We start from the raw sequence: 27,335 nt of genomic DNA on the forward strand, positions 1-27,335 counted from the left end.
ATGACATGGCAACGATGTAGGCTATGTGTAGCAGTTAGCGGTCATGATTTGCTTTTAAAGGTTTTTTCCAAGGGAAAGGTGAACGAAGGAGAGCGCATAGATAGATGCGAGAAGGAATTATATATACAACGAGTTGTTTGTGTATGTCTGGTATGAAAGTGAATAGTGTTTGCGTGTGATCAGGGGTGTATTCATTTGGCCAATTCTGTTGAAAAACTTTTCTTAAACGGAAGCAAATGGAACAAAACGGGGATAAACATGAATTTGTCCGATAGAAACTCTCATTTGCAACTGTTAGACTAATGATTACACCCTAGATCAGCTAGATCAGGAAAGAGTGTGCAAGGCGGTATTGAATGTGTCACTGTTTGTCACCTTGATTACAAAACAATTCTCTCAACCTGTGCACCTACGTTGTAAACTTTTGTTCATAGGGTAGGTTGTATTAACCTCATAATGGGTACAGGGACAATGTTAGTATCATGTAGTAGCCTATACCTATCGATGTTAGATTGAGCTGGGTGAATGGAATATGAATGACAGTCATCTGATATGCTGTAGTAGAAATAAGGCCATGTTCATAAATAAAATGTTTTATCCTCCCTCATCTTAAACAGCACCTACCGCCACTGACGCACACGTGTTGTTCAAGCAATGCATAAACAACACTGTGAGCATGAGAGACTTCATCATGAGTCTGGCACACAGGGTACTTGAGCGACATATGAGGGCCAAGTCAGCAGTAGCAGCAGCAAAGATTCCACGTGAGCCATTGCGCCAAATTGCGTACAGCTCCCGGAGAGGACAAACTTTACGGTGGGCAGATGCACTCCGAACAGAACCCACTACACCTGTTTCAGCTGCAAGCCACTTGTTTGTGGAAAGTGTTGCAATCAGGTAAAGTGACGAGGATTTGTGGTGACTGTTAGGACAAGCGATAGCAGCTAAATGAGATCCAACTGTTGCGTGAAGAGGTCCAAAATAATGTGTCCAATCACTGACCATAATAGGTTATTTTTAGCCGCTGTCATATTGATATTTATATTAAAATGCCATTATTGTTTTTGTGTTGATTTTCACTATTATGTTCTTTCAAATATTTACATTTGGTATTCTAATGTTACCTAAGACCTTCATAAACACAACCAAATGGCATTGGCACGAAGGGGGGTCCAACGAGGACAGGCGTTTCTAGTTCAATTTATTTATTTGACTGGTGGCTATTAGTACTCCGAGGCCTGGCTATTCTACTGTTAAATATGTATACAGTCATTTTGACCGTGATGGCGCTTTGAGAATGAAATGCTCGGAAAGATTTAGTATTTTATGATATTTATCTGGAAGTACTGCTAGTGTAAAATACACATATTTAGGAGAAGTCAGGGACAGGTGAGTTCAACGTTTTCATTGAAATGACAAAATTTAAAAGGGTGAACATATATGTTTTTTTACAATCATCTTCATATACACCAGCTACAATAGCCATTCTGTTAATAAGGATACAACATATGAAATTCTGGTAATCATAATAGTGGGACATAGTGGATCCTCTTGTATCAATATCACCATATTGATCTGTGTTTTTAGTAGACATGATTGTTCTGTTTGTCTTCTTCAAATCAAATCAAATGTTATTGGTCACATACGCCAACTACAGCAGGTATGGATGTTGCCTGTAGTCCATGGCTCCTGGAGTTATGGTTATGGTCCAGTTGATACATGCACCGGCAACATTAGCTGTGTGCCGTTATGTTCTTAATGATACACCATACGGCAATCATAATAATAGAACATTTAGGATCGTCTTGTATCAATATCACCATATTGATCTGTGTGTTTAGTAGACGTGATTGTTCTTTTTTTCCTCATTACTGTGATGTTGTCGTTTCATATTATTGATATTGTATCTGAGCTGGTAATACAGTACCAGGCCCCCTAGACACACACACAGCAATCTCTTTTATAACATGTTTACCTTGTCGGGATGATTACCTTGAATACAATATTTCCTTGCTGTGGTCATCATTACAGCTTAATTGGCTTTAGGATATCCTGTCTTCTGTAGAAAACATCAATGTAAACAAATTAAAAACATGTTAGATTTTCTGATTTAACAAATCCTGCGGTGTCGAGTTAGAGAAGGAGAGATGAAGCTCGAGGAAAATAATAGCTTGACCTCTTGAATGAACTTTTCCATTTACACTTTTCGAGAGGATCCTTTTAGAAATGCTCAGTCAAAGACTCCCATTCCCAATTTCTCTCTCTATCTCTCTTTCTCTCTCTCTCCATCCCTCCTCCCCTCTCTTCTGTGAGGATGATCTTCCTCGCTTTCTACTCTTCTCCCTCCCACCCTCCTCATGTTCTGTCCACTCCAGCAGCAGGTGGTGGAGTGGTACTATAGAATAGAGCTTTGTGATCGCATATCAAATGCACACAAGCAAGTAAGTACAAAACACTCCCCTCCCCTAATGCACACTGCTGATTGTTGTTCTCTTCTGTTGGCTAGTATACTCCTGTGGTATTGAAACCAACGTCCTTGTCTAAGAGAGAACAGACATGTCAGCTGTCAGGAAACCACAATAGAGATGCTGTTTACTAGAGATGTTAGTGTGATTGTGGTTTGATGTGGAGGATGGATGCTTTGGTTCGGATGACACACTGTGTTGGTATTCTCAGCCTAGATTGTCGCTCTGTTTCTTGTGCCTTGTGAGAAGAACTTGTGTGAAGTGACAAAACATACTTTTGATGAGTCTAATAGTCAGTGGTTTACTATCAATGTGTTTGTGTGTTTGTGTGAGTCAACATATCAACACACAAACACACAAACACAAACACAAAATGAAATAAAAATGAAAATGTTCCCTCTTCAAAGCTGAGCAGGCTGGTTCCCGTGGCGATTAGATCTGTCAAAGCAACACGGGACGTCATACATAAAACTGTCAAGTTAAGAAATTAAAGTGCAGCAAAGCATTTACTCATATGATTTTGAATTCATTAATACAAATTATGGCTTGAGATGTGGAGTGAAATAACTCAGTGGACTGTTGACGATACCTGAGCCATGTTATATGATAGCATAATTCACACACAACACATTGCTGTATGGATGTTGGATGGCTGTGGAAGTTAGCAACAATCCACAATGTTGCTGTCACAATGTATTTCAAGTGATGTAATATCCTCTGTCTTTTAAATGGTAGAATCGTTGGTTTGGCTATCGGTAGCTGAAATGTAATTCCATATCACTGCACTTTGGCTATTAGTGTACATTACGCACAGATCTAGGATCAGTGTCCTTGCCAAATCATGCAACACTGACCTTAGACCAGTGTCAAAGCAACAGTGACGAGACAGCCTATAGGGAGGAGGTCAGAGGTCAGAGACCTGGCTGTGTGGTGCCAGGACAACAACCTCTCCCTCAACGTGATCAAGACAAAGGAGATGATTGTGGACTACAGGAAAAAGAGGACCGAGCACACCCCCATTCTCATCAACTGGGCTGTAGTGGAGCAGGTTGAGAGCTTCAAGTTCCTTGGTGTCCACATCACCAACAAACTATCATGGTCCAAACACACCAAGACAGTCGTGAAGAGGGCACGACAAAACCTATTCCCCCTCAGGAAACTGAAAAGATTTGACATGGGTCCTCAGATCCTAAAAAGGTTCTACAGCTGCACCATCGAGAGCATCCTGACTGGTTGCATGACTGTCTGGTATGGGAACTGCTCGGCCTCCGACCGCAAGGCACTACAGAGGGTAGTGCGTATGGCCCAGTACATCACTGGGGCCAAGCTTCCTGCCATCCAGGACCTCTATACCAAGTGGTGTAAGAGGAAGGCCCTAAAAATTGTGAAAGACTCTAGCTACCGTAGTCATAGACTGTTCTCTCTGCTTCTGTTCTCTCTACCGGAGCGCCAAGTCTAGGTCCAAGAGGCTTATAAAACAGCCACTACCCCCAAGCCATAAGACTCCTGAACATCTAATCAAATGGCTACCCAGACTATATGACTACCCCCCCATCCCCCCTCCTCTTTTACACCGCTGCTACTCTCTGTTGTTATCATCTATGCATAGTCACTTTAATAACTCTACCTACATGTAGATATTACCTCGACTATCCGGTGCCCCCGCACATTGACTCTGTAGCGGTACCCCCCTGTATATAATCTCGCTATTGTTATTTTACTGCGGCTCTTTAATTACTTGTTACTTTTATTTCTTATTCTTAATCGTATTTTGAATTTTTGAACTGCATTGTTTGTTATGGGCTTGTAAATAAGCATTTCATTGTAAGGTCTACTACACCTTTTGTATTCGGGACATGTGACTAATACAATTTGATTTGATTTGAGTGTCTAGAGGGTTTCTCTATTCCTATCAGCGTATCACTATGAGACAGATAGCCGTACACCATCACTTCTCTCTCCTTGCCCAGCTCAATACACACTCCACTAGCCTCGTTTTTTACCCCGTTGCCTTTAGCCATTTATCCTGGGATGTGCACTCAACCACAGGAGCAGATATTGGATGGAAAGACTTGTTATTCTGGACCACGTGTGTGTATGCAGCGTACTGCATAGAAGTGTAACATTGGATACGATGTGGGGAGAAAATCCTTCAGGCTATTCAGTAGTCAATCCCCTCCCGCCGTACAATGTTGTAAATTACATCATTATCTTTTGAGGTGTATAATCTTGCTTCTTTGATTTGCTACATAACTTCATCCTATTATCCCCCCGCGTCGCTCATTACACAGCCACAGTGATTCTATATGAGTTGAAAAAGCCACATAATGACACGTTCACCTCAGCCTTGTCCTCATGCATAATGGTGAGCTGAGTAGGTGAGTTGTCTTGAGGGGGGTTGAGGTGTTCCAGCCTTTTCAGGGGTAATTCCGACGCCGCTGAGGTAACCGGCCAGATCAGCAGAGCTGCAAAGTGCTGCTCTACCTTTTTTGCCGTCGGCACTTGATCCAGCGCTCCCTCCCTTTCCCACGTTCTCTCTCCCGGGCGCTCTCTCTATCCCCTTTCAAATCATAGATTTTTCAAAGGCTCTATGAAATATTTACGATGTGTGAGCAGAGTTCTTTCTCAGGGAATTTGGGGGGGGGGGGGTCTTTTTGAAGGCTAGTGGTAAAAGGGAAGGGAGAGAGAGGGAGTAAGAGAGAGAGGGAGAGAGAGAGAGCAGTGGAGAGAGGAGAGAGAAAAAAGAAAGGGGGGGGGGCTATTTGAGGGGGACGGGTAAGGGGAAAGGGGGGGGGGGGGGAGGGGAGAGAGGGAGAGAGAGAGAGCAGTGGAGAGAGGAGAGAGAAAAAAGAGCGAGATATAAGCTATGGAAGCTCTCGTAGAATCGTGCCTGCAATACCAACGGTTCACTTTGAAACTACTGAATATAAATAAATAAACACATCCACTGATAAAGATCGTTATTCACTGCTGTTGTATGGCTGCATTTCCCCTTAAAGCCTCTGATCCAATCGATTCCGAGGGGATTCCGACGGCCTCAGTCTTTGAACCCGTACCCCTCGTGTTGTGTTTTTATCTTCCTCCTCCCCTATAATTCCACATCTCTTTTGTATTTTGAAGGGTTGCTGTTTCAGATAACATTGTCTCTCGTACTTAGACGCTGTAGCACGCTAAGCCTTGAGACTGTTAATCACACAGCAAATTCTCCGGTGTTAAATCAACACTGACAGTGTTACATTTAACGCTGGTCCAGTGTCTATATGGGTCCACACTTTTCAGTGTTAAATGAACACACTGCTTAGTGTAAAGCCTTATTTGCATATTTCCCTGAGTGCATTATCTTTTGAGTGAATTGTAGAGTTACCACCTATGACTGTTTGTGTTAGTGACAGAGACATGGTTGTTGGTGCATTCATCCATTTTTAGTCCTATGTAGTGATGAGGAAACAAAGCTTCCTGAAGCATTTCCAGCCAATCGTGTCAAAAAGAGGTTCATTACTCGAGGCTTTGATCAACACGGTGTACACTAGAGGTTCCTGTTGGTCAAAATCATTTAGAACAGCCAAATTATTATAGATGAGGTCGACACGCCGTAGCAAGTTCGCAGCGTAGCCTTTTGCCTTCAGGCTCTGATCAGGCCCTACACCCAAACAAGGGCACTGCGTTCATCCACCTCTGGCCTGCTCGCCTCCCTACCTCTGAGGAAGTACAGCTCCCGCTCAGCCCAGTCAAAACTGTTCGCTGCTCTGGCACCCCAATGGTGGAACAAACTCCCCCACGACGCCAGGTCAGCGGAGTCAATCACCACCTTCCGGAAACACCTGAAACCCCACCTCTTTAAGGAATACCTAGGATAGGATAAAGTAATCCTTCTAACCCCCCCCCCCCCCCCTAAAAGAGTTAGATGCACTATTGTAAAGTGGTTGTTCCACTGGATATCATAAGGTGAATGCACCAACTTGTAAGTCGCTCTGGATAAGAGCGTCTGCTAAATGACTTAAATGTAATGTAAATGTCTTCTGCCAAAACCAATACCAAACCAATCAGGTGGTTGTTTGACAAAAAAAAGCTTCGGACGTCATTGATCACGTGCTTCTGATAAAGCGATACAGGTATCGGCACACTGCTTCAAACTAAACTGCTTAGCGAATTTAACACCTGCCTCAGAGCTCCGGTATCAAATGTAACATCACTAGTCCTTCACCAAGTGAAAAAGTAAGGAAATATGTTACCAATTAGATTAAACACAATACAACAAGTATTTAATAAGGCCTTATTTTGATGACCTAGTTTTAACCTAATACAGTGGCCTGAAATTCATAGTTTTTAGGCCTGCAAGTCACATAAAAATGCTTGCAAAGTTATTTAATTCATGTTGGAATCTAGCCAGAGTGGGGATATTCAACATTTAGAAATTATTTTCACCTGCAACCTGCACTCAGAATGACTGCCGGGTTGGAACATTAAGAAATAAGACTACCTGAACCATTTAAACTGGAACAACCGTTGCAGTAACGGGTGCAATAAGTCAAAGTAGCAGATTGGATTCGTTTAGAAAAACTATTATTTATATTTGAGTAGCATAATATTAATTAATCAATCAATGTACATGCAAAAACATAGATATTGAAACTAACAATTCAAAAAAATCTACCTGCAATAGAGCTTGCTGGTAAATATGTTAAGGATGGACTTGGTTTTCATTTTACACTAGTTATAAACACCAACACTGGGGATATTGTACACAAATGAGTGTGAATTTAAAACTTACATAGTTCATTTAACACCTGAATCAAAACTAGAAATGTTGCACAGAAAAATTAACACTAGGTAACACTGTCAAATTTTCTCTGTAGTGAATCACAGAAGTGCTTGTGAATGCTAGAGATTCTAATGAGTTTTTCTGTTATGCGAACAGGCATGTCACTGAGACAGCAGTATAGTATGTTGGTTCAAGTATTTGGGGGCATGCTACTGTTAACCCTCTGAACATGGGTGCTCGGTTAGCAGTGAAATTGTCAAACACCTTCCCCTACTGACTTCTAACGTGTGTCCTTTACACTGGGATGTTCAAATTTGGTTTATTAATTGATTACTAAATCTCTTCTTCCTTCTTTCTGTCCTCAGGTGGGCGGGACCATGTACAACACGGGTCGCCATGTCTCACTGCGAATGGACAAGGAGCACCTTGTGAATATCTCTGGTGGACCAATGACGTACAGCCATCGCCTGGAGGAGATCCGGCTACACTTCGGCAGCGAGGACGGACAGGGCTCTGAACACCTTCTCAACGGACAGGCCTTCTCAGGAGAGGTATGAGGGCAAGGGACTTAGAATCAGAACTAGGTGCTGCGTTTGGTCTAGTGGTAACGCTCTTGACTATGGGTCATATATGCCCCGTTGGCGGCAAGAGTTTAAGCCCTGGCTCGGCCAACTGCATATGCCCATAAAGTACAGTGAAAATCTCACTTTTAAAAGTTCATATTCTGTTAACTCATACCCAAATAATTTTTATTTATTTCACCTTTATTTAACCAGGTAGGCTAGTTGAGAACAAGTTCTCATTTGCAACTACGACCTGGCCAAGATAAAGCATAGCAATTCGGCACATACAACAACACAGAGTTACACATGGAATAAACAAAACATACAGTCAATAATACAGTAGAAAAATAAGTCTATATACAATGTGAGCAAATGAGGTGAGATAAGGGAGGTAAAGGAAAAAAAGGCCATGGTGGCGAGGTAAATACAATATAGCAAGTAAAACACTGGAATGGTAGATTTGCAGTGGAAGAATGTACAAGGTAGAAATAGAAATAATGGATTGCAAAGGAGCAAAATAAATAACTACAGTAGGGGAAGAGGTAGTTGTTTGGGCTAAATTATAGATGGGCTATGTACAGGTGCAGTAATCTGTGAGCTGCTCTGACAGCTGGTGCTTAAAGCTAGTGAGGGAGAAGTGTTTCCAGCTTCAGAGATTTTTGCAATTTGTTCCAGTCATTGGCAGCAGAGAACTGGAAGGAAAGACGACCAAAGGAGGAATTGGCTTTGGGGGTGACCATAGAGATATACCTGCTGGAGCGCGTACTACGAGTGGGTGCTGCTATGGTGACCAGTGAGCTGAGATAAGGCGAGGCTTAACCTGTAGCCAGTGAGTTTGGCGACGAGTATGAAGCGAGGGCCAACCAACAAGAGCGTACAGGTCGCAATGGTGGGTAGTGTATGGGGCTTTGGTGACAAAACGGGTGGCACTGTGATAGACTGCATCCAGTTTGTTGAGTAGAGTGTTGGAGGCTATTTTATAGATGACATCACCAAAGTCGAGGATCGGTAGGATGGTCAGTTTTACGAGGGTATGTTTGGCAGTATGAGTGAAGGATGCTTTGTTGCGATATAGGAAGCCGATTCTAGATTTAATTTTGGATTGGAGATGCTTAATGTGAGTCTGGAAGGAGAGTTTACAGTCTAACCAGACACCTAGGTATTTGTAGTTGTCCACGTATTCTAAGTCAGAGCCATCCAGAGTAGTGATGCTGGACGGGCGAGCAGGTGTGGGCAGTGATCGGTTGAATAGCATGCATTTAGTTTTACTTACGTTTAAGAGCAGTTGGAGGCCACGGAAGGAGAGTTGTATGGCATTGAAGCTCGTCTGGAGGTTAGGTAACACAGTGTCCAAAGAGGGCCAGAAGTATACAGAATGGTGTCGTCTGCGTAGAGGTGTATCAGAGAATCACCAGCAGCAAGAGCAACATCATTGATGCATACAGAGAAGAGAGTCAGCCCGAGGATTGAACCCTGTGGCACCCCCATAGAGACTGCCAGAGGTCCGGACAACAGGCCCTCCGATTTGACACACTGAACTCTATCAGAGAAGTAGTTGGTAAACCAGGCGAGGCAATCATTTGAGAAACCAAGGCTGTCGAGTCTGCCAATAAGAATGTGGTGATTGACAGAGTCGAAAGCCTTGGCCAGGTCGATGAATACGGCTGCACAGTTGTGTCTCTTATCGATGGCGGTTATGATGTCGTTTAGGACCTTGAGCGTGGCTGAGGTGCACCCATGACCAGCTCTGAAACCAGATTGCATAGCGGAGAAGGTACGGTGTGATTCGAAATGGTCGGTAATCTGTTTGTTAACTTGGCTTTCGAAGACCTTAGAAAGACAGGGTAGGATAGATATAGGTCTGTAGCAGTTTGGGTCTAGAGTGTCACCCCCTTTGAAGAGGGGGATAACCGCGGCAGCTTTCCAATCTTTGGGAATCTCAGACGACACGAAAAAGAGGTTGAACAGGCTAGTAATAGGGGTTGCAACAATTTCGGCAGATCATTTTAGAAAGAGAGGGTCCAGATTGTCTAGCCCGGCTGATTTGTAGGGGTCCAGATTTTGCAGCTCTTTCAGAAAATCAGCTCTCTGGATTTGGGTGAAGGAGAAACGGTGGGGACTTTTGCGGGTTGCTGTGGAGGGTGCCGGGCAGTTGACCGGGGTAGAGGTAGCCAGGTGGAAAGCATGGCCAGCCATAGAGATATGCTTATTGAAATTCTCAATTATAGTGGATTTACCGCTGGTGACAGTGTTTCCTAGCCTCAGAGCAGTGGGCAGCTGCGAGGAGGTGCTCTTATTCTCCATGGACTTTACAGTGTCCCAGAACTTTTTTGAGTTAGTACTACAGGATGCAAATTTCTGTTTGAAAAAGCTAGCCTTAGCTTTCCTAACTGCCTGTGTATATTTGTTCCTAACTTCCCTGAAAAGTTGCATATCACGGGGGCTATTCGATGGTAATGCAGAACGCCACAAATAATGTTGTTGACTTGTCCAATACTCGTATTGGTGACCAAAGCATATAGAGACAAAACACCCAACCTCAAACTTCTATCTCAAACAGACTGTTTCAAAAAGACTTGCTATTTCCTCATAGAACATGATGTCATGTTGGCTCATTGACTGAGATGGCCAATCAGCAGTCTACTTGCGTGAATATGTTTAATGACCGGTATACGCCCATACCATTCTGTTGTTGGGATAGGCTCACACCATTCCAACACAGAAAAGCTTATTTTTAACATACTGAATTAACATTTTTTGGGAAGGAAAACTATTTCCGTCATATTGTAATTAATTATTGTATTTTAATTATTATTTTATAAAAATCTGGAAAAACACTGGACAGTTGCTTTAAATCCTTTCTGTTCCCCTCTCGCTATCGATCTCACAATCTGTATCTTCATTTGTCCTATCATAAATACAAATACGTAAGGGGATCGGATCTCCGATCTCCCTTAAAAAAAATAAAGAACCAGTATCAGTAGAATTTGAAAAACATTATGGCCATCCAGCATCATCGATAGGATTTAGACGAGATCCAGCAGAAGAAAAGCTATCTTAATTAGCGGGGTGTTTTGAAGAGGCTTCCAATCAGCTCCTGTATAAGTTCTGAGTCACTCACCACACACCACGCACACCAGCCATAATAACAATAACCAATTTGTAGGCTAACAGAATAATTGTAGGTATGACAGGCAAATTCATTCAAATTAATTATTATCATTTATTCTCCCACGGAGGCTGGCGAGCCGATATTCAAATCCTAATAAAACAAGTGTTTAGCATACGCTGGGGCTCGGAGGGATGTGACCCGTGCAGAGGGAGGTTGGCCTCGCGCTCTGCTCGCTGTTTACCGCTGTTGTTGTTGCCTCGTCGCGGCGCCAGCGTTTTCACACCTCCAAGGGGTTTGTTTTGATTTAATCTGTTGCTACCGAACAGAAGAAAAGAGAGCTGTAGTTACTGGCTGCTCTTTGTTTGGTCACCGTTGTGTTATGATTGCTGGAGTGCAGGCGAGAGAGAGGGCTCTGGAGAGATCTGGAGAGGAGTGTTGGATAGCTGGGCGTTGTGGTCTGAAAAAGCTATGTTCTCTGACTGAAGTAATGTATCTACACATGATGCAAGGGTAGGAAGGGGCTCTCTGGGCCTACATAGTCAGTGTGGTAAAGAAAGGAAATGGTGTGTGGTTTAATTGTAACTGGCTTCAGTGTTATCCTGTCAATTGAAACTATTCTTAACATACTGTAGGATTGAGTTAGTGTACATGTGTAACAGTCTCCAAATTAAACCTCAAAGCCAGAGAGAGAGAGATAGAAGAGGAGGGAGGTGAGAAGAGGAAAGGTAGGTTGCACACAGACTCCCAAATCTTGCTCTTTCTGACATGTGTTCCTCGCTTGCTTAAATAATTGCCATCCAAAAAGACACCTGTTACACCACCACCCACCACATACCCCCACTTCCCACCTGCCCATCCCTTCTGGAACCAAAGCCATGACTTAAAGCTCCAGCAGCAGGCTTCAAAAAAGAAATGGAGAAAATGTTATTTCGCCTACAAATGAGCAGTGGCTGTGCATGCGTCCTTGAAATGAGAACAAAGAGGGAAAATAATCAAACTTGAAAAGCAAAACATCCATCTGAAATACCAGCCCGTGGGAGAGAGGTGGAAAGGGGGATACAAGGTGAGCTTCATTGTATTTAAAGGCATTAACACTCCAAAGTTATGGTTTTACAACTCCATCTGTGTCATATAACCCATCCACCTTTCCTTCTCACATTTGTTCCGGCTTGCAGAAAATGGTGTACGTTTGACTGGTGTTGATTGTTATGGGTCTATCATTCTCAGCTACTATCTGTAAAAAGCACCCCTACACCTCTGGGCTAGGCTAATATTATGCACAGTATATGCTGTAGGGCTGGGAATTGCAAGGGACCTCACAATACGATATTATCACGATACTTAGGTGCCAATATGATATGTATTGGCCAACGTGCAATCACTGGAGAATAAACTGGATGATCTCTGTTCGAGACTATCCTACCAACGGGACATTAAAGTATGTAATATCTTATTTTTTACCGAGTCGTGGCTGAACGACGACACGGAAAATATACATTTGGCTGGGTTTTCCATGCATCGGCAGGACAGAACAGCTACGTCTGGTAGGACGAGTGGTGGGGGTGTGTGTCTATTTGTCAATAACAGCAGCTGCACAATGTCTAATATGAAGGAAGTCTCAAGGTATTGCTCGCCTGAGGTAGAGTACCTCATGATAAACTGTAGGCCTCACTATCTACCAAGAGTGTTTTTATCTATATTTTTCATAACCGTCTATTTACCACCAAAACCCAATGTTGGCACTAAGACCGCACTCAACAAGCTGTATAAGGCCATAAGCAAACAGGAAAACGTTCATCCAGAAGCGGTGCCCCTAGTTGCCGGGGACTTTAATGCAGGCAAATTTAAATCCGTTTTACCTCATTTTTACCAGCATGTAACATGTGCAACTAGAGGGAAAATACTCTAGACCACCTTTACTCCACGCACAGAGACGCATACAAAGCTCTCCCTCGCCCTCCATTTGGCATAATTCTATCCTCTTGATTCCGGCTTACAAGCAAAAACTAAAGCAGGAAGTACCAGTGACTCGCTCAACACGGAAATGGTCAGATGACGCAGATGCTACGCTACAGGACTGTTTTTCTAGCACACACTGGAATATATTCCGGGATTCATCCAATGGCATTGGACTACAGGAAAAGGAGGGCCGAACATGCCCCCATTCACATTGACGGGGCTGTAGTGGAGTTGGTCGAGAGTGTCCACATCACATCACAACACACATCATCAAATCACATCACATCACATCATGGTCCAAACACACCAAGACAGTCGTGAAGAGGGCATGACAACACCTTTTCCCCCTCAGGAGACTGAAAAGATTTGGCATGGGTCCCCAGATCCTCAAAAAGGTCTACAGCTGCACCTTCGAGAGTATCCTGACCGGATGCATCACCACCTGGTATGGAAACTGCTTGGCATTCGACTGCAAGGCGCTAGAGAGGGTAGTGCGTACATCCTAGTACTTCACTAGTACATCACATAAGCTTCCTGCCATCCAGGAACTAAATACTAGGCGGTGTCAAAGGAAGGCCCAAAAAATCGTCAAAGACTCCAGTCACCCAAGTCATAGACTGTTCTCTCTACGACCGCACGGCAAGCGGTACCAGAGCGCCAAGTCTAGGTCCAAGAGGCTCCTCAACAGCTTCTATCCGCAAGCCATAAGACTGCTGAACAATTAATCAAATGTTCACCCAGACTATTTCAATTGACACCACCCCCCCTTGTTTTCATACTGCTGCTACTCGCTGTTTATTATATATGCATAGTCACTTTACCCCTACCTACATGTACAAATTACCTCGACTAACCTGTACACCTGCACATTGACTTGGTACCGGTACCCCCTGTATATAGCTCTGTTATTGTTATTTTATTGTGTTATTTTTTTATTTTTTACTTTAGTTTATTTTGTAAATATTTTCTTAACTCTATTTCTTGAACTGCATTGTTGGTTAAGGGCTCGTAAGTAAGCTTTTCGCGGTAAGGTCTACACCTGTTGTATTCGGCGCATGTGACAAATAAAATGTGATTTGATTTATTGCGACTCTCACGATTTTATAGGTACTGCGATTTTTCTGCGATTTGATGTTCCAAACATATTGTGCAGAGAGACAAGAAAGTTGGCTCAATTTTTAAAAAGAAGATATCGGTACCCTTTTTTTAAACTACATTTGTTATCATTACTTGGAGTCAAAGTATCAATATAATATTGCGATATGTAACTGTATTTAACTTGTTTGCTTATGGCCTTATACAGCGCGTTGAGTGTGGTCTTAGTGCCAGCATCGATTTGTGACGGGAAATAGTATATAATAATATAATAATATAGATGAGAACTCTCTTGTAGATAGTGTGGTCTACAGCTTATTATGAGGTATTCTACCTCAGGCGAGCAATACCTTGAGACTTCTTTAATATTAGACATTGCGCACCAGCAGTTATTGACAAATAGACACACACACCCTTCCCTCGTTTTACCAGACGTAGCTGCTCTGTCCTGCCGATACACGGAGAAGCCAGCCAGCTCTATATTGTCTGTGTTGTCGTTCAGCCACGTCTTGGTGAAACATAACATTTTACAGTTTTTAAATGTCCTGTTGGTTGGATAGTCTTAATCGTAGATCGTCCAGTTTATTTTCCAATGATTGCATGTTGGCCAATAACACAGAGTGGTGGTTTATCTACTCGTCTGCGAATTCTTACAAGGCACCCCGCCCTCCTCCCCATTGGTCTCTGTCTTTTCTTCACGCTGATGATGGGGATTTGGGCCTTGTCTTTACAAAACAGTATATCCTTTGCGTCGACTTATAAAGAAAAAATCTTTGTCCAGTTCGAGGTGAGTAATCTCTGTTCTGATGTCCAGAAGCTGATTTTCGGCCATAAGAGACGGTAGCAGCAACATTATGTACAAAACGAGTTACAAACAATGCGAAAAAACTAACAAAATAGTTGTTGTTTAGGAGCCAGTAAAACGGCAGCCATCCACTCCGGCGCCATTATATAAGCCAAGTCTAGGACCAAAAGGCTCATCAACAGCTTCTACCGCTAAGCCATAAGACTGTTGAAAAATTAATAAAATGGCTACCCGGACTATTTACATTGACCCTGTCCCCCCTTTGTTTTTACACTGCTGCTACTCGCTGTTTATTATCTATGCATAGTCACTTTACAAATTACCTCGACTAACCTGTTCGAGTCAATATGTATATAGCCTTGTTATTGTTATGTAAATATCTTGTGATTTGATTAAATGTTTTACTTTAGTTTATTTAGTAAATCTTTTCTTAACTCTATTTCTTGAGCTGCATTGTTGGTTAAGGGCTTGTAAGTAAGCATTTCACGACAAGTTCTACACCTGTTGTATTCGGCGCATGTGACAAATAACTTTTTTATTTTATTTGATACAAATGTTCCCCCATCACTAATGTGCTGTGCTGGTCTGCTTTGTTCTCCTACCTAGAGCGCCTTCACAGTCAATCTGAAAATGAAACACCTTGGACTTAATACGTGCTAAGATATTCCATATATTATTCTAAGACAAATCTGATTTATTGCGTTTCGCTATAAGCCCTCACCCTTTGGTTTCCACCTCACATGCAAGGTGTTGGTTTGGAGACCTATAATCTGTAAGGTGATGTGAATCAGCCTGACTAGGTATGGACAGGGTAAAACTAGCCGATAGGCTAAAGCTGTATGTGGGTGGATCAATTTTCATGTAGTCTGAGTGAAAAAGTATACATTTTTGGGAAAATGAGCAAGCTAAATTTTGGGCATTCTTATCACTCAAAACTCAATGTTGAGTCAATTTTGATCGCAATTTAGGAGACATAATGAGAACGTTTAGGGGAAAAAATCCACTTTTGGTGTTGATTTGAGTGCTGTTCTTTAAATACTTTTTCTTCTTTTGCTAATTATCGTTGATCACAGAATAACACATTTGCTGCTGCAGTGCAGCTCACTGGTTTAGAACTCAAGTACATTTCCTCATTAAAACCACATTAAGTATTTGGAGTAACACAGAAAGCAAAACTTGTGAACGTGACTAAAAACTAAATCAGTAAAATGTGAATAAAAAATGTTTTTAAATGAAAGACCGAGCGCACTCCTTTCCGTCATCTGCATTCTAACTGTTCCAGAGGTTGAGAATGGTCACTTTCCTTTTTCCTCCATTTGAATCTCAGAGTTACTTCTCAGTTGGAGAATGTTTATTGGTTTATTTTCTAACAGAACAATCAACTGCACATTGATGGAGTGTGTGTGCTGTACATATCTTGCTACTAGTTTCATCACCGCTTTTAACACCTCTGCTAAGAGACAGAGAGCAGAGGGAAAATGAGAGAGAGAGAGAGAGAGAGAGAGAGAGAGAGAGAGAGAGAGAGAGAGAGAGAGAGAGAGAGAGAGAGAGAGAGAGAGAGAGAAAAAAAGTATTGTTGGTGGTTATGTTATGTTCCCCCAGCCTGGCTGTCCTGTCCTCCCTAGCTCTGTTGTAGTAATCAGGGGCTGATTGCCCTGTGCTGTGCTGTGCCACACTGAGCTTGTCTGTGTGTTAGCTTTATGAGACTACAACCCAATTCATCCAGAGGAAGAGGAGGAGGGAGGGGGGAGAATCAGTTCCAGCCCAGCACCTTTCACTCTCTCTGTTAGCACTGTCCACCTCTCTTCTGCTATCGACTTGCTGTCTTCATATTTCCCCAAACCCGGGCCTAGTCCAGCCATCACGCCATAAAGAGCCTTCCAGAACCCCACTCCAGAGCAACACTGGCTGGGCACGCAACCCTGACACCTCTTTCTCCCTCGTTTTCTCTTGTCACTCTTTCACATACATAAACTCTTTCGCTCTCTCTCTCTCTCTCTTAGTCTCTATCTCTTGTTCTCTTTCTTTTTCTCCAACCACTCTCTCTTTCTCTCCCCTCTCGGCCCTGACAGAGTCTCTCTGGCTCTCATGATAACAGGCAGAACACCTGGGGTTAGAGTGGGAAACTAATGGCTGATGACAGGAACTTCACCATTTGCTGTTTCTTTGTGGTCATGCATGCTTGTTTGTGTGTGTAAGGTCATGGTTATTATTTTACTCTTTTACCCCGTCCTTTGTCTGTTTCTCTCCCCTTTCACTCTTTTTCTCTCATTCCTTGTCATTACTACTTTCCCAGCCCTTCAGTCTGTCTGTGTGTTGCTCTTGGCAGTGTCTGTGATGTAACTCCTCTACAGCTCACCCAGGCCTTCACCTCTCGCAAACTAAACTTTCTACCAATCTCCTGCTGGGGGAGTTGGGGAGCCTAGTCTCTCTCTCTCTCTCTCTCTCTCTCTCTCTCTCTCTCTCATCAAATCAGCGTGGCTCCTAATCACTTCCCATCACCTTGATTATTTTTATAGTTGAACTGTCGCTCTGCGGCTCCCCGTTAGAGTTCTGCTTAATTACTATCCTCCGACTATTTGTTTAGTTATATTGCTGCCTGCCACCATGCCGGGAAAGGGGAGGAAGAGGGAGAACGATCTGGGAAAATGTCAACTTCTTAGTTATTTGTAATCAGATCAGGAATGATTCATTTGTAGTTGACATAATATTACATTCAAATAAAGATAATATGATGTCCTCGTATCCAATTCTGTATTCAAACATGTATCGGACTACCCCATAAGTAGCCTACTCTTTATGGTGTGATGGAAGATGGAAGGGGGCTGAAACATTTGAGAAATTATTAGATTAGAAAAGGGTATTATTGTCATTATTGTTTAGCTTATCATTCAAACTGAATCGTTCTTGAGTCCTAGGCATATATGTGATGAAAGAAACAACCACTAAACTTTTTATAGGTTAGAAATGCAACATGACTAGAGACTCAGACAACAACCAAACACGGACTCAAGGTCCAGCAACAATACCGCTAACTCAAGAAAGTCTGAGGAGAGGTCAGGGAGAATGTATGGGGTAGAATCAACTTCTGAATACCCTTTGTTGATCTGCAAACACACAGCATCTTTCCACTTAGTGCAAGATTCAAGAGAAGTAGAAAAATATGGGAAGTAACAGTATTGTGTGAGAACTTTCTCGGCAGTTCCTTTGGGTTTCAGAGAGATTTGGTGAAAGACAGTGTGGGCTTCTCTTTGAATAGTTGTTATTGTATAGGTCACAAGTTGAGCTAGCTGTGCATAGACACAGCCCACATAAACACATCATTAAGAACCTGTAGAACCATAAAGGTGTGGGTAGAACTTTACTGACACCTTCCTCGACACGACTTCAAAAGGCTGACAAAACAGAAGATATGAACAGTGGAAGCCAACCAACCCTGGTCTCTGAAGAGTTTGTAGGTGTGAAGTGCGTTTGTTTAAGACATAACTGATTCGTCTTTGCTCAGCACAACTTTATTATGTGGAAAAAGCTATGTTAGTGCTGGGCTTGAACAGAAGCCTCTACACTGGAGCTCCTCAAGACCAGACCCGATGACCATTAATACAGTCTATGTGTGTGAGGTCACTTGAGAGAGATGTTTTCCTGACATTTGTTTTTTCATCTCCAGGTTCAACTTATACACTACAACCACGAGCTGTATACAAACTACACAGAGGCAGCCAAGAGCCCCAACGGACTGGTCATAGTGTCTATATTTATGAAGGTGGGTATGGCATTCTCACAACTCCAACGTTGACCTCACAATGGGCCTCAATGTATCAATTGTGAGAAGCTTGAGTTTGTATGTAAAGTCTTCTTCACATGAACGTGTGCAAAGACAAATAGAGACTATTATGCAGCAAAGATAATTATTTTCAAAGAAACTACAGTGTGATTTACCCGAGGACATCCATTCGAGTTGTGAATAGGCTCCTGTGGATTTACCTGCGGGCTAATTAACTTGGCATAGTGTCACGTTGCATCAGTTCCAGATTCACAGTGTAATTATCTCTCAGATATGGGCAAAAGATAGATCTTGTTACAAATACAAAATACCAAACAGACCAATGTATCAAAATCAAATACAAGATACTTTTGCAAAGTATTGTATCTAGATAAAATGCAGCTATTTCAGGTATACATTAGCAAGTAGACTGTAACAAAAAAAAATGTTTTACTCGCTATGACTGGTAGCATAGCAGGTATTGTAGGGCACTATGGAACATTCTGGATCGTGAGGGAACGAGGTCCAATCCTGTTGAAGACACACTATTTAGAAAATTGTTTTATGTGAAACCACACTTTCTGCAACACTGTTGTTCAAATAATGTGTTTCATTTAGTATAGTATAAGCTTCTGTCTTAAGCATCCTAAATAATGTAATAGATTCCGTTTTTGAAGAATAGTCAACTTGAAAGCAAAAAAGTGAAGAATGACGTAAGATGGAAACCTGGTATTCCAACTGATTACAGGCTACTAAAGACAACAACTTATCGCTGCCCCATGGTAGTTTTGATAAAAACAGTTTAAAAAAAACGTCTATCTGATAACCACATGCTGCTATTTATTGCTGACCAGCACACGTCACTAATGTGCATTGTGAACCGATAATGAAGCTCTGAATAATGAACCGTTTTCTGCACAATTTGGTGAAAGCATCAGTTCCCCAACACTAGTGTTTATTCGTTAAGCTAAACCATGTGTCCTAGCTCTGGAACGGCTGGATGTCCCCGAGGAGAGAATTGAGAACTACTAACTTAATCAACCGTTCGCAATTAACGTGAATTTTTCACAAAACACAGTCACTGGCCATAGAGATATATATCATGTATAACACAACAGATTAGATCAACTGGAATGACAATCTCACTCACAGTTGCACAAAAAGAGCTGTGACCAAACCACGCCCCAAAATATTTGAATGAGCCACATGTGTAGTGGTAGAAGTTGTAATTTGAGCAGTCACCACTCACTCCCACCACTATAACAGACAGAGAGGTACGTCATCCTGAAATCAATCAACACTTCACCCTCTCATCCACTCCAGTTCTTCTCAGCCTGCCCCTCCCTGGTAATGATGCCAAACTCCAGCCATCTTGAAGTAGCTTGTTTAACTAAGGCTCTCAGACGAGTCCTGTCTCATTGTTATAGCCGCTGAAGAGATGGGAAGTGAGGGTGACCTTCAGTATCGCAAGGAACCAATTTCTGGTTTCCAGGGGACCATTCACACCTGTGCACACACCGTGTTACCCGTTCAGGGACTCAGACTGCCAGTAAGGGTTTCCTTCGGTCGTCAGTGTCCTGAGCCGCCATTAGAAATGACAATTGGGGACTGTAATTGTGTGGGATCACCTGTGGAAACAGACTCCCAATGGAGGAGGACATAGTGAAGCTGTGGAGATAGACACTAAATGGAGATTGAGTCACCTTCAGCATGGGCCATACATACCTGGCAAAGTTTTGTCAATTGTATTTGACTATCTAGGTTGTGACTGTGTTGAATTGACGTCAAGCCATATTGTTTTACTTTTACTTCACACATTAGAGAGTACTCTCTAGTTACATCCTGCAGAATACCCCCTAGGTGCATTCTCCAATAAGAGAGAAAGAAAGACTCGACGAGGGACATCCATTTCTTTTTCATCACTTTGCCACCAAGACATCTTGACAATTAGAATTGTGAGGAGGAGTGCATATGGAGGACAGGCTAGGATGCTGGGGCTGGGGTCAAAGAGGGCTCATCTTTAACTGAGAAGTGTGTTCCAAGCTGACTGTGGACACCTGGGTGTTTAGACTGCAGTTAGGGCACTACAGGACAGCTAAAAGCAGCTCAGGCCCAGCTAGCACATAATGTTCTGAGAACCATATTTTTCTTAGAGCTTGGTGAGAGAGAGAACATGTGTTCAGAGAACATTAAGAAACAGTGTTCATTTGTTGGAATTTCAGTACTTCAGCATAACGTTTTATGCAGGTTTCTTCATGGTTCTATTTAAAGTCATGTTCTCAGAACATTAAGCAAACACAAGAAGACATAAGTAACTAGGGCTGTAACCGTACACGTATTCATACCAAACCGTTCGGTACGGGGCATTCGGTTCGAACTGTGAACCAGATTGAATATATCATAAAAAATAAACACTAAGCAGCCTACGCTGCATTGTATGCCATTGCCTCGTGAGTAGATCTGAGCTGAAAAAAACACCAGGCTAGTTCATTAAAACTACTACAGCCTATGCACATGTTGCAATCAAAATTTGAATCTTAAATGTCGGAATTCAAATGACCCTTTTGTGAGGATCAGCGGGGAACAGTAGATGGCAAGGGGTGGGATCGATAAACCAGATTTGGAGGATCCTCCATTATCGTTTAAATCTCCAGTTGGGGAACATTTTGGCTTCACAGTCGATTACAACGACGATGGACAGAGAGTTGTGGATAAAACGTGTATAGTATGTTCTCCACTGCTCAATGAAAATAGCTTATGCTGAGTGGCGCATGTGGCTTGTTGTTGTTGTCGGCCAATCACAAGTCATCAAAGCACCACTACAGTTATAAAGCCTCTGTGTGTGGCAAAGCAAGTTAGGAGATTATCTCATCAATGGAAGATGGATGTAACCACGCCAGCCCAGGACCGCTACATCCGGCTTCTTCACCTGCAGGATCGTCTGAGATGGGATGGAGGGGTGCTGAGGAGTATTGCTGTCTGTAATAAAAAATAAAAAAAATAATTCTGATTGGCTGCACCCATGGCTGCACCCCTGCCCAGTCGTGAAATCCATAGATTAGGGCCTAATGAATTTATTTCAATTGACTGATTTCCTTATATGAACTGTAACTCAATAAAATCTTTCAACTTGTTGCATTCATATTTTTGTTCAGTATAGGTAAGATCTTGGTATCATGGAAAGGATAATACCTGTCTATTTGTGGAAAAATCACCCTGATTAACTCTTTAGTCACATCCCAGTTTACCTATTTGCTTATGGCCCTTCCTACACCAAACTATTTGATTTTTAAATTAAAAGAGCAAAAAATATTCAATTTTATTTGGAACGCCAAGTCAGACAAAATTAAACGGGCCTATTTATATAATAAATAAGAATTCGGAAGGCAGAACTGATGAGATATTAAATCATTAGACTCACTAAAGGCTTCAGTCATTCAAAGCTATACTTAAATCTGAACTGGTTCTCTAGCATAGTAAAGTAATAGCATAGTAATAGTAAGAATGGCTCACCCGTGTTCAAGAATGGCCCTTTTCCCTTTATTCAGATTACAACCTCTCACTTTCGGTTATTTGAAAATGTTATAATTTCCAAAATATTGCTTTTTTTTTAAACAAGCCATAGAAAGTTAGTTGCAATTTCAGTTTATTCCACCAGAAAAGACAGAACAAATATTATAACAAATATTAAAATAGCGTTATTTTTATTGTAATCTTTGTAAATGATATCATAAATAGGACTAGTTATGTCACAATGCAGCTAACACAAATAAATAGAAATGTCTGCTCCATCCAAAATTACAACCAACTAATTGCAGCATTACTGCAAAATGGAAGAGGCAAGTGGAACGGGGAAAAAGTAAGGAATTTACTGTCGGCTCTGCATTAAAGACCAAAATTGGTTGAAGAAAATTGTGAAAAAAAGAAAGTATACCAGTTTCATTTAAGGACAGCTGTGCCATACAGATTGCAAAATAGTTGAGAAGAGATTTTCAATGTTCTGGTTCCATGGCACATGGTTTATATGCCATGGTTGACTGATACAAAATCGACGCCGGATTCAAAACTTTGAGTTTTTTTATTTAAACTATTATATAATATTCTTGCAACCAATATAATGTTATATGTATGGGAAATACAACCATCCCAGCTCTACACATTGTGCTGTGAAGAGACAGAATCAGTAGATAATTCGTTTTTGGTACTGTCCATATGTAGCTTGTTTTTGGTCTCAGGTTCAGGAATGGCTGGAATTGCAACAATGTTCAGGAATTGCAACATTTACCTGGAGTTAACTCTGCAAATAGCACTACTGGGCATAGTCTGAAAAGTCATAGTCAATCGATCAATAATATAATATTACTCTTAGCAAAAATGCTTCTTTAATTTACAATCTGTAGAAATTACGAGAATAGAAAGTTTCAGAACTTTTGTGAAACAGCACAGTTGAAAATGTATGGCAAATAGAAAGCAAAACTGGATGGTCTTCAGAGACAGATGAGAGGGGTTGAGTGGAGCTGAAGGATGGGACTAAAAACAAACAAAAGATAACTATTGTAATATATACTGTGTTCGTAAAATGTATATAGTATGTATGAGCTGGAAGTAGAAGCCTAAGTGTTGTTGCCCATTACTTTACTCCAATTAGGGGAGGAGAGGTAGGATTAGGGAAAAATAGAGGAAAATAGAAAACAATATATACAATATACAGTATACAGTACTAGTCAAAAGTTTGGACATGCCTACTTATTCAAGGGTGTGCAAAGCTGTCATCAAGGCAAAGGGTGGCTACTTTGAAGAATCTCAAATATAAAATATATTTTGATTTGTTTAACACTTTTTTGGTTACTACATGATTCCATATGTGTTATTTCATAGTGTTGATGTCTTCACTATTATTCTACAATGTAGAAAAACAAAGATCCTGGAATGAGTAGGTGTGTCCAAACTTTTGACTGGTACTATATATATATATATATATATATATATATATATATATATATATATATATATATATATATATATATATATATATATATATATATATATACACACACACAATTACATTGATGGAAGCCACAATGTATTTGCAATATTAAAGCTGATCCACTCCCTAAAAAAATAAAGTTAAGTAAAGGTGTTGACCCTCCACATCTATCAAGACAACTGGAGCACTGGCCTAGCCACTCTTAAATATCACCTGGGCAAGCGCAGGTGAAACGCCTTCCGACTAACGAGATGGACAAGCCAGCACAGGTGTAACACATACTGACTAACAAGGTGACACCAATCGGTGCGCCCAAACTGCTAAAGTGATATACAGTACGTGCTAAAGTCAAACCTTAAAAAAAAAATGGAAAAACCGAAGCCTGTAACAGTGACTCTTTCTTCTATTGTATTCCAGATTGCGGAGACTTCAAATGCATTCCTGAATCGAATGTTGAACAGGGACACCATCACAAGAATAACATATAAAAGTAAGTAGAAATGCACATGTAGACTATAACGGAAAACACATTGGAAAGTCAAAGAGTAGCTACAGAATCCGCAGTAGACAGGTCCTTCCTCCAGAAGGCTACCAGGCAGAGGCAACTAGGGCTGCTGGATAGCCATATTGGAAATGGCTGCTGAGATCATCTGGGGCAACGGTTGAGAAGAGAGGCCCATAATTGGATTAATGGGATTGAGAAGAGACTGAATAAACACAGTGACCCCCAGTGGATTGGAGGTCTCAGAAGCTGTCATAAACTCTCACACACACACACACACACACACACACACACACACACACACACACACACACACACACACACACACACTCACACACATATATACATACGTACACACACACACACACACCGCCCCCTCAACCTCAGGAGTCCTCAGGCATACCCTTCTCTCAGCCTGCAGCTCTGCTTGCCCAGGCCATGTAATTTTCAAATCCCTCTCCACGCACCCACTCACATGCACACCCACACACACAGCATCCGAACGGAATTATTAATGCCTACACGGCTACCAGAGATGTGTGATAGCGGAGCGGGAGTAACAGGACTGCAGGGGCAGCTTTAGTGAGGTGGTAATGGAAGAGAACATGATTGATGTTCACAGATTAAGGATTGMCTTTTTTGTTTTTCTTTACCTTTCAGGATGTCTATATCTTACCTGTAGGGTAGGGGCTGGTGAGCATGCTGATGTTTGTTGTTCTAGTCTAGATAGATACGCTGTGTGAATGTGAATAGCATCGAAAGTCCTAGTGCCAGTCTACATTAGCATAGAGGGAGCAGCTACTGTGACCTCGTCACAACAAACAAAGTGCAATTGGCTCCCATTTATTATAAACTGAAACCACAACAGATGACAACATATTGAGAGTGTGTTAGCGGAGTGTGGAGAGATAGAGAGAGAGACCAAGGGAGAGATGGAGACAGAGATGGAAAGAGAGAGAGAATGATGGAGAGAGGGATGGACAGACAGAGAGAGCGAGCGAGGAGGGGAGAGCGAGAGAGAGATGCAGTAATTCTAATTACATTCCTGACGAGGGAAGTACTTTGCATAAAAGGGGTTTGTGATGCAGTCTGCTATACCAACAGCCTGTCAAACAGTTGGAGGGAAACCAGCTCAATGTGAAATGAGCAATCTGCAAAACTTGTACATGCAAATGACAAACATACTGGTTAGAGTGGATGTAATGTAATGTGTTTTGAGACTGGAAGACAAATATGTAATGTAAATTCAAAACAAAATTAGCTTGAGAGGACATGAAATGTGATTGATACAAGTCTACAATACAGTGTTCTACAATTCTGGAACTAGGGACTCACAGGATGTGCAGGGTTTTGTTCCAGCCTAGCACAAATGCATCTAATTCAACTAATAAGTGCTTGGGTTGGACCTGAGCTAGGACACAAGCATGCTCACCCTGTAGCTCTCTAGGCCCAGGACTGAAGAAATCTGCTATAATGACATATTAAGATGTTTTATTGAATTCTAACCTGTCTATCTTGCCCATCTCCAGATGATGCGTATCTACTGACAGGCCTGAACATCGAGGAGATTTACCCAGAAACCTCTAGTTTTATCACGTATGACGGGTCCATGACCATCCCGCCGTGCTTTGAGACGGCCACGTGGATCCTGATGAACAAGCCAGTGTACATCACACGGATGCAGGTGTGTCTCTAAAGTAGCTCCTTACTGCTTAGATACACTCTTGGAAAAAAAGTGTTCTTTGAGGAGGGATAGGGTTCTACCAAGAACTGTTTTCATCCTAAGAACCATTTTTTAAATAAAGTGTGTTTACCTCAGTGTTTAAAATTTTACATCAGGAGTTTGAGTAATCTGATCAATTTAAAAAGATAGATGTGAGAATGTTTTAAACTGTACCTAGGGGTACAATATTTCTACAAGAATCAGGTATTCCCATTGTACATAGACAGTACTGACATAGTTGATATCTTTGCCATTGCTATCTTTCAAATAAGTATTGTCTGTGATTTTATTGAGCAGAGAATAGAAGAATAGAAGGGAGTCTGAGTGAACTAACTCTGTAAGATGATGTAAAAAAAAAACAGTGTTGGTGTTAATAGCCAGAGATGTGTGTAATTTTTACTCTTTCTAGAGAAAAACACTCAAAACCACACCCATCATTTTTACAAGCATGCTTTATTGCAGGTTCATTTTCAGAATTGGTTGTTTCAATATCTGTGTTTTTGCATGGACATTGATTGCTTGGTTAATATTATGCTACACAAAGATAAATAACATATACATTTTTATAAACTAATCCAATCTGTTAGTAGTTGGACTTATTGCACCCGGAACAACCGAGATGGTTGTTCCAGTTTAGGTGATTTCGGTAGTCTCCATTAGCAATCTTCTCTATCCTAGCAGTCATTCTTAATGCAGGTTGCGGGTAATTAAAAGTTTAAATTGTTGCATATCCTAACTCTGGTTGGATTCCAATAGGAATTACACAACACTTTCAAATCAAATTGTATTGGTCACATATACGTGTTTAGCAGATGTTATTGCGGGTGTAATGAAATGCTTGTGTTTCTATCTCCAACAGTGCAGTAATATCTAACAAGTGATATCTAAGAATTCCACAACATATACCTAATACACGCAAATCTAAGTTAAGGATTGGAATTAAGAATATATAAAATTTGCGACCAAGCTTTAACTTCTTGACTGATGTCTTGAGATGTTGCCTCAATACATCCACATAATTTTCCTCCTCGTGATGCCATGTATTTTGTGAAGTGCACCAGTCCCTCCTGCAGCAAAGCAGCCCCACAACATGATGCTGCCACGCTTCACGGTTGGGATGGTGTTCTTCAGCTTGCAAGCCTCCCCATTTTTCCTCCAAACATAACGATGGTCATTATGGCCAAACAGTTATATATTTGTTTCATCAGACCAGAGGACATTTCTCCACAAAGTACGATCTTTGTTCCCATGTGCAGTTGTAAAGCGTAGTCTGGCTTTTTTATGGCGGTTTTGGAGCAGTGGCTTCTTCCTTGCTGAGCGGCCTTTCAGGATATATCGATATATAGGACTTGTTTTACTGTGGATATAGATACTTTTTTACCTGTTTCCTCCAGCATCTTCACAAGGTCCATTGCTGTTGTTCTGGGATTGATTTGCACTTTTCGCACCAAAGTACGTTCATCTCTAGGAGACAGAACGCYTCTCCTTCCTGAGCGGTATGACGCCTAGGTGGTCCCATGGTGTTATACTTGCGTACTATTGTTTGTACAGATGAACGTGGTACCTTCAGTCGTTTGGAAAATGCTCCCAAGGATGAAC

The 27,335-nt window shown here is 41.6% G+C and overlaps 1 protein-coding gene across 4 annotated transcripts in view; it reads left to right on the forward strand.

Annotated features, from left to right (window-relative positions):
- The window catches only part of ca10a (carbonic anhydrase Xa), a 304,132-nt gene that overhangs the window by 273,210 nt on the left and 3,587 nt on the right, over positions 1 to 27,335 (forward strand). For all 4 annotated transcript variants that reach the window (XM_023993217.1, XM_023993218.1, XM_023993220.1 and 1 more), the window contains 4 exons: positions 7,593 to 7,778; positions 18,429 to 18,524; positions 23,929 to 24,001; positions 25,543 to 25,697. In XM_023993217.1, coding sequence (XP_023848985.1) covers positions 7,593 to 7,778; positions 18,429 to 18,524; positions 23,929 to 24,001; positions 25,543 to 25,697 — 510 coding nt within the window. The remainder of the gene's footprint in view (positions 1 to 7,592; positions 7,779 to 18,428; positions 18,525 to 23,928; positions 24,002 to 25,542; positions 25,698 to 27,335) is intronic.

This window comes from Salvelinus sp. IW2-2015, linkage group LG8 (genome assembly GCF_002910315.2).
Source record: "Salvelinus sp. IW2-2015 linkage group LG8, ASM291031v2, whole genome shotgun sequence".
In the NCBI taxonomy this organism is placed as follows: domain Eukaryota; kingdom Metazoa; phylum Chordata; class Actinopteri; order Salmoniformes; family Salmonidae; genus Salvelinus; species Salvelinus sp. IW2-2015.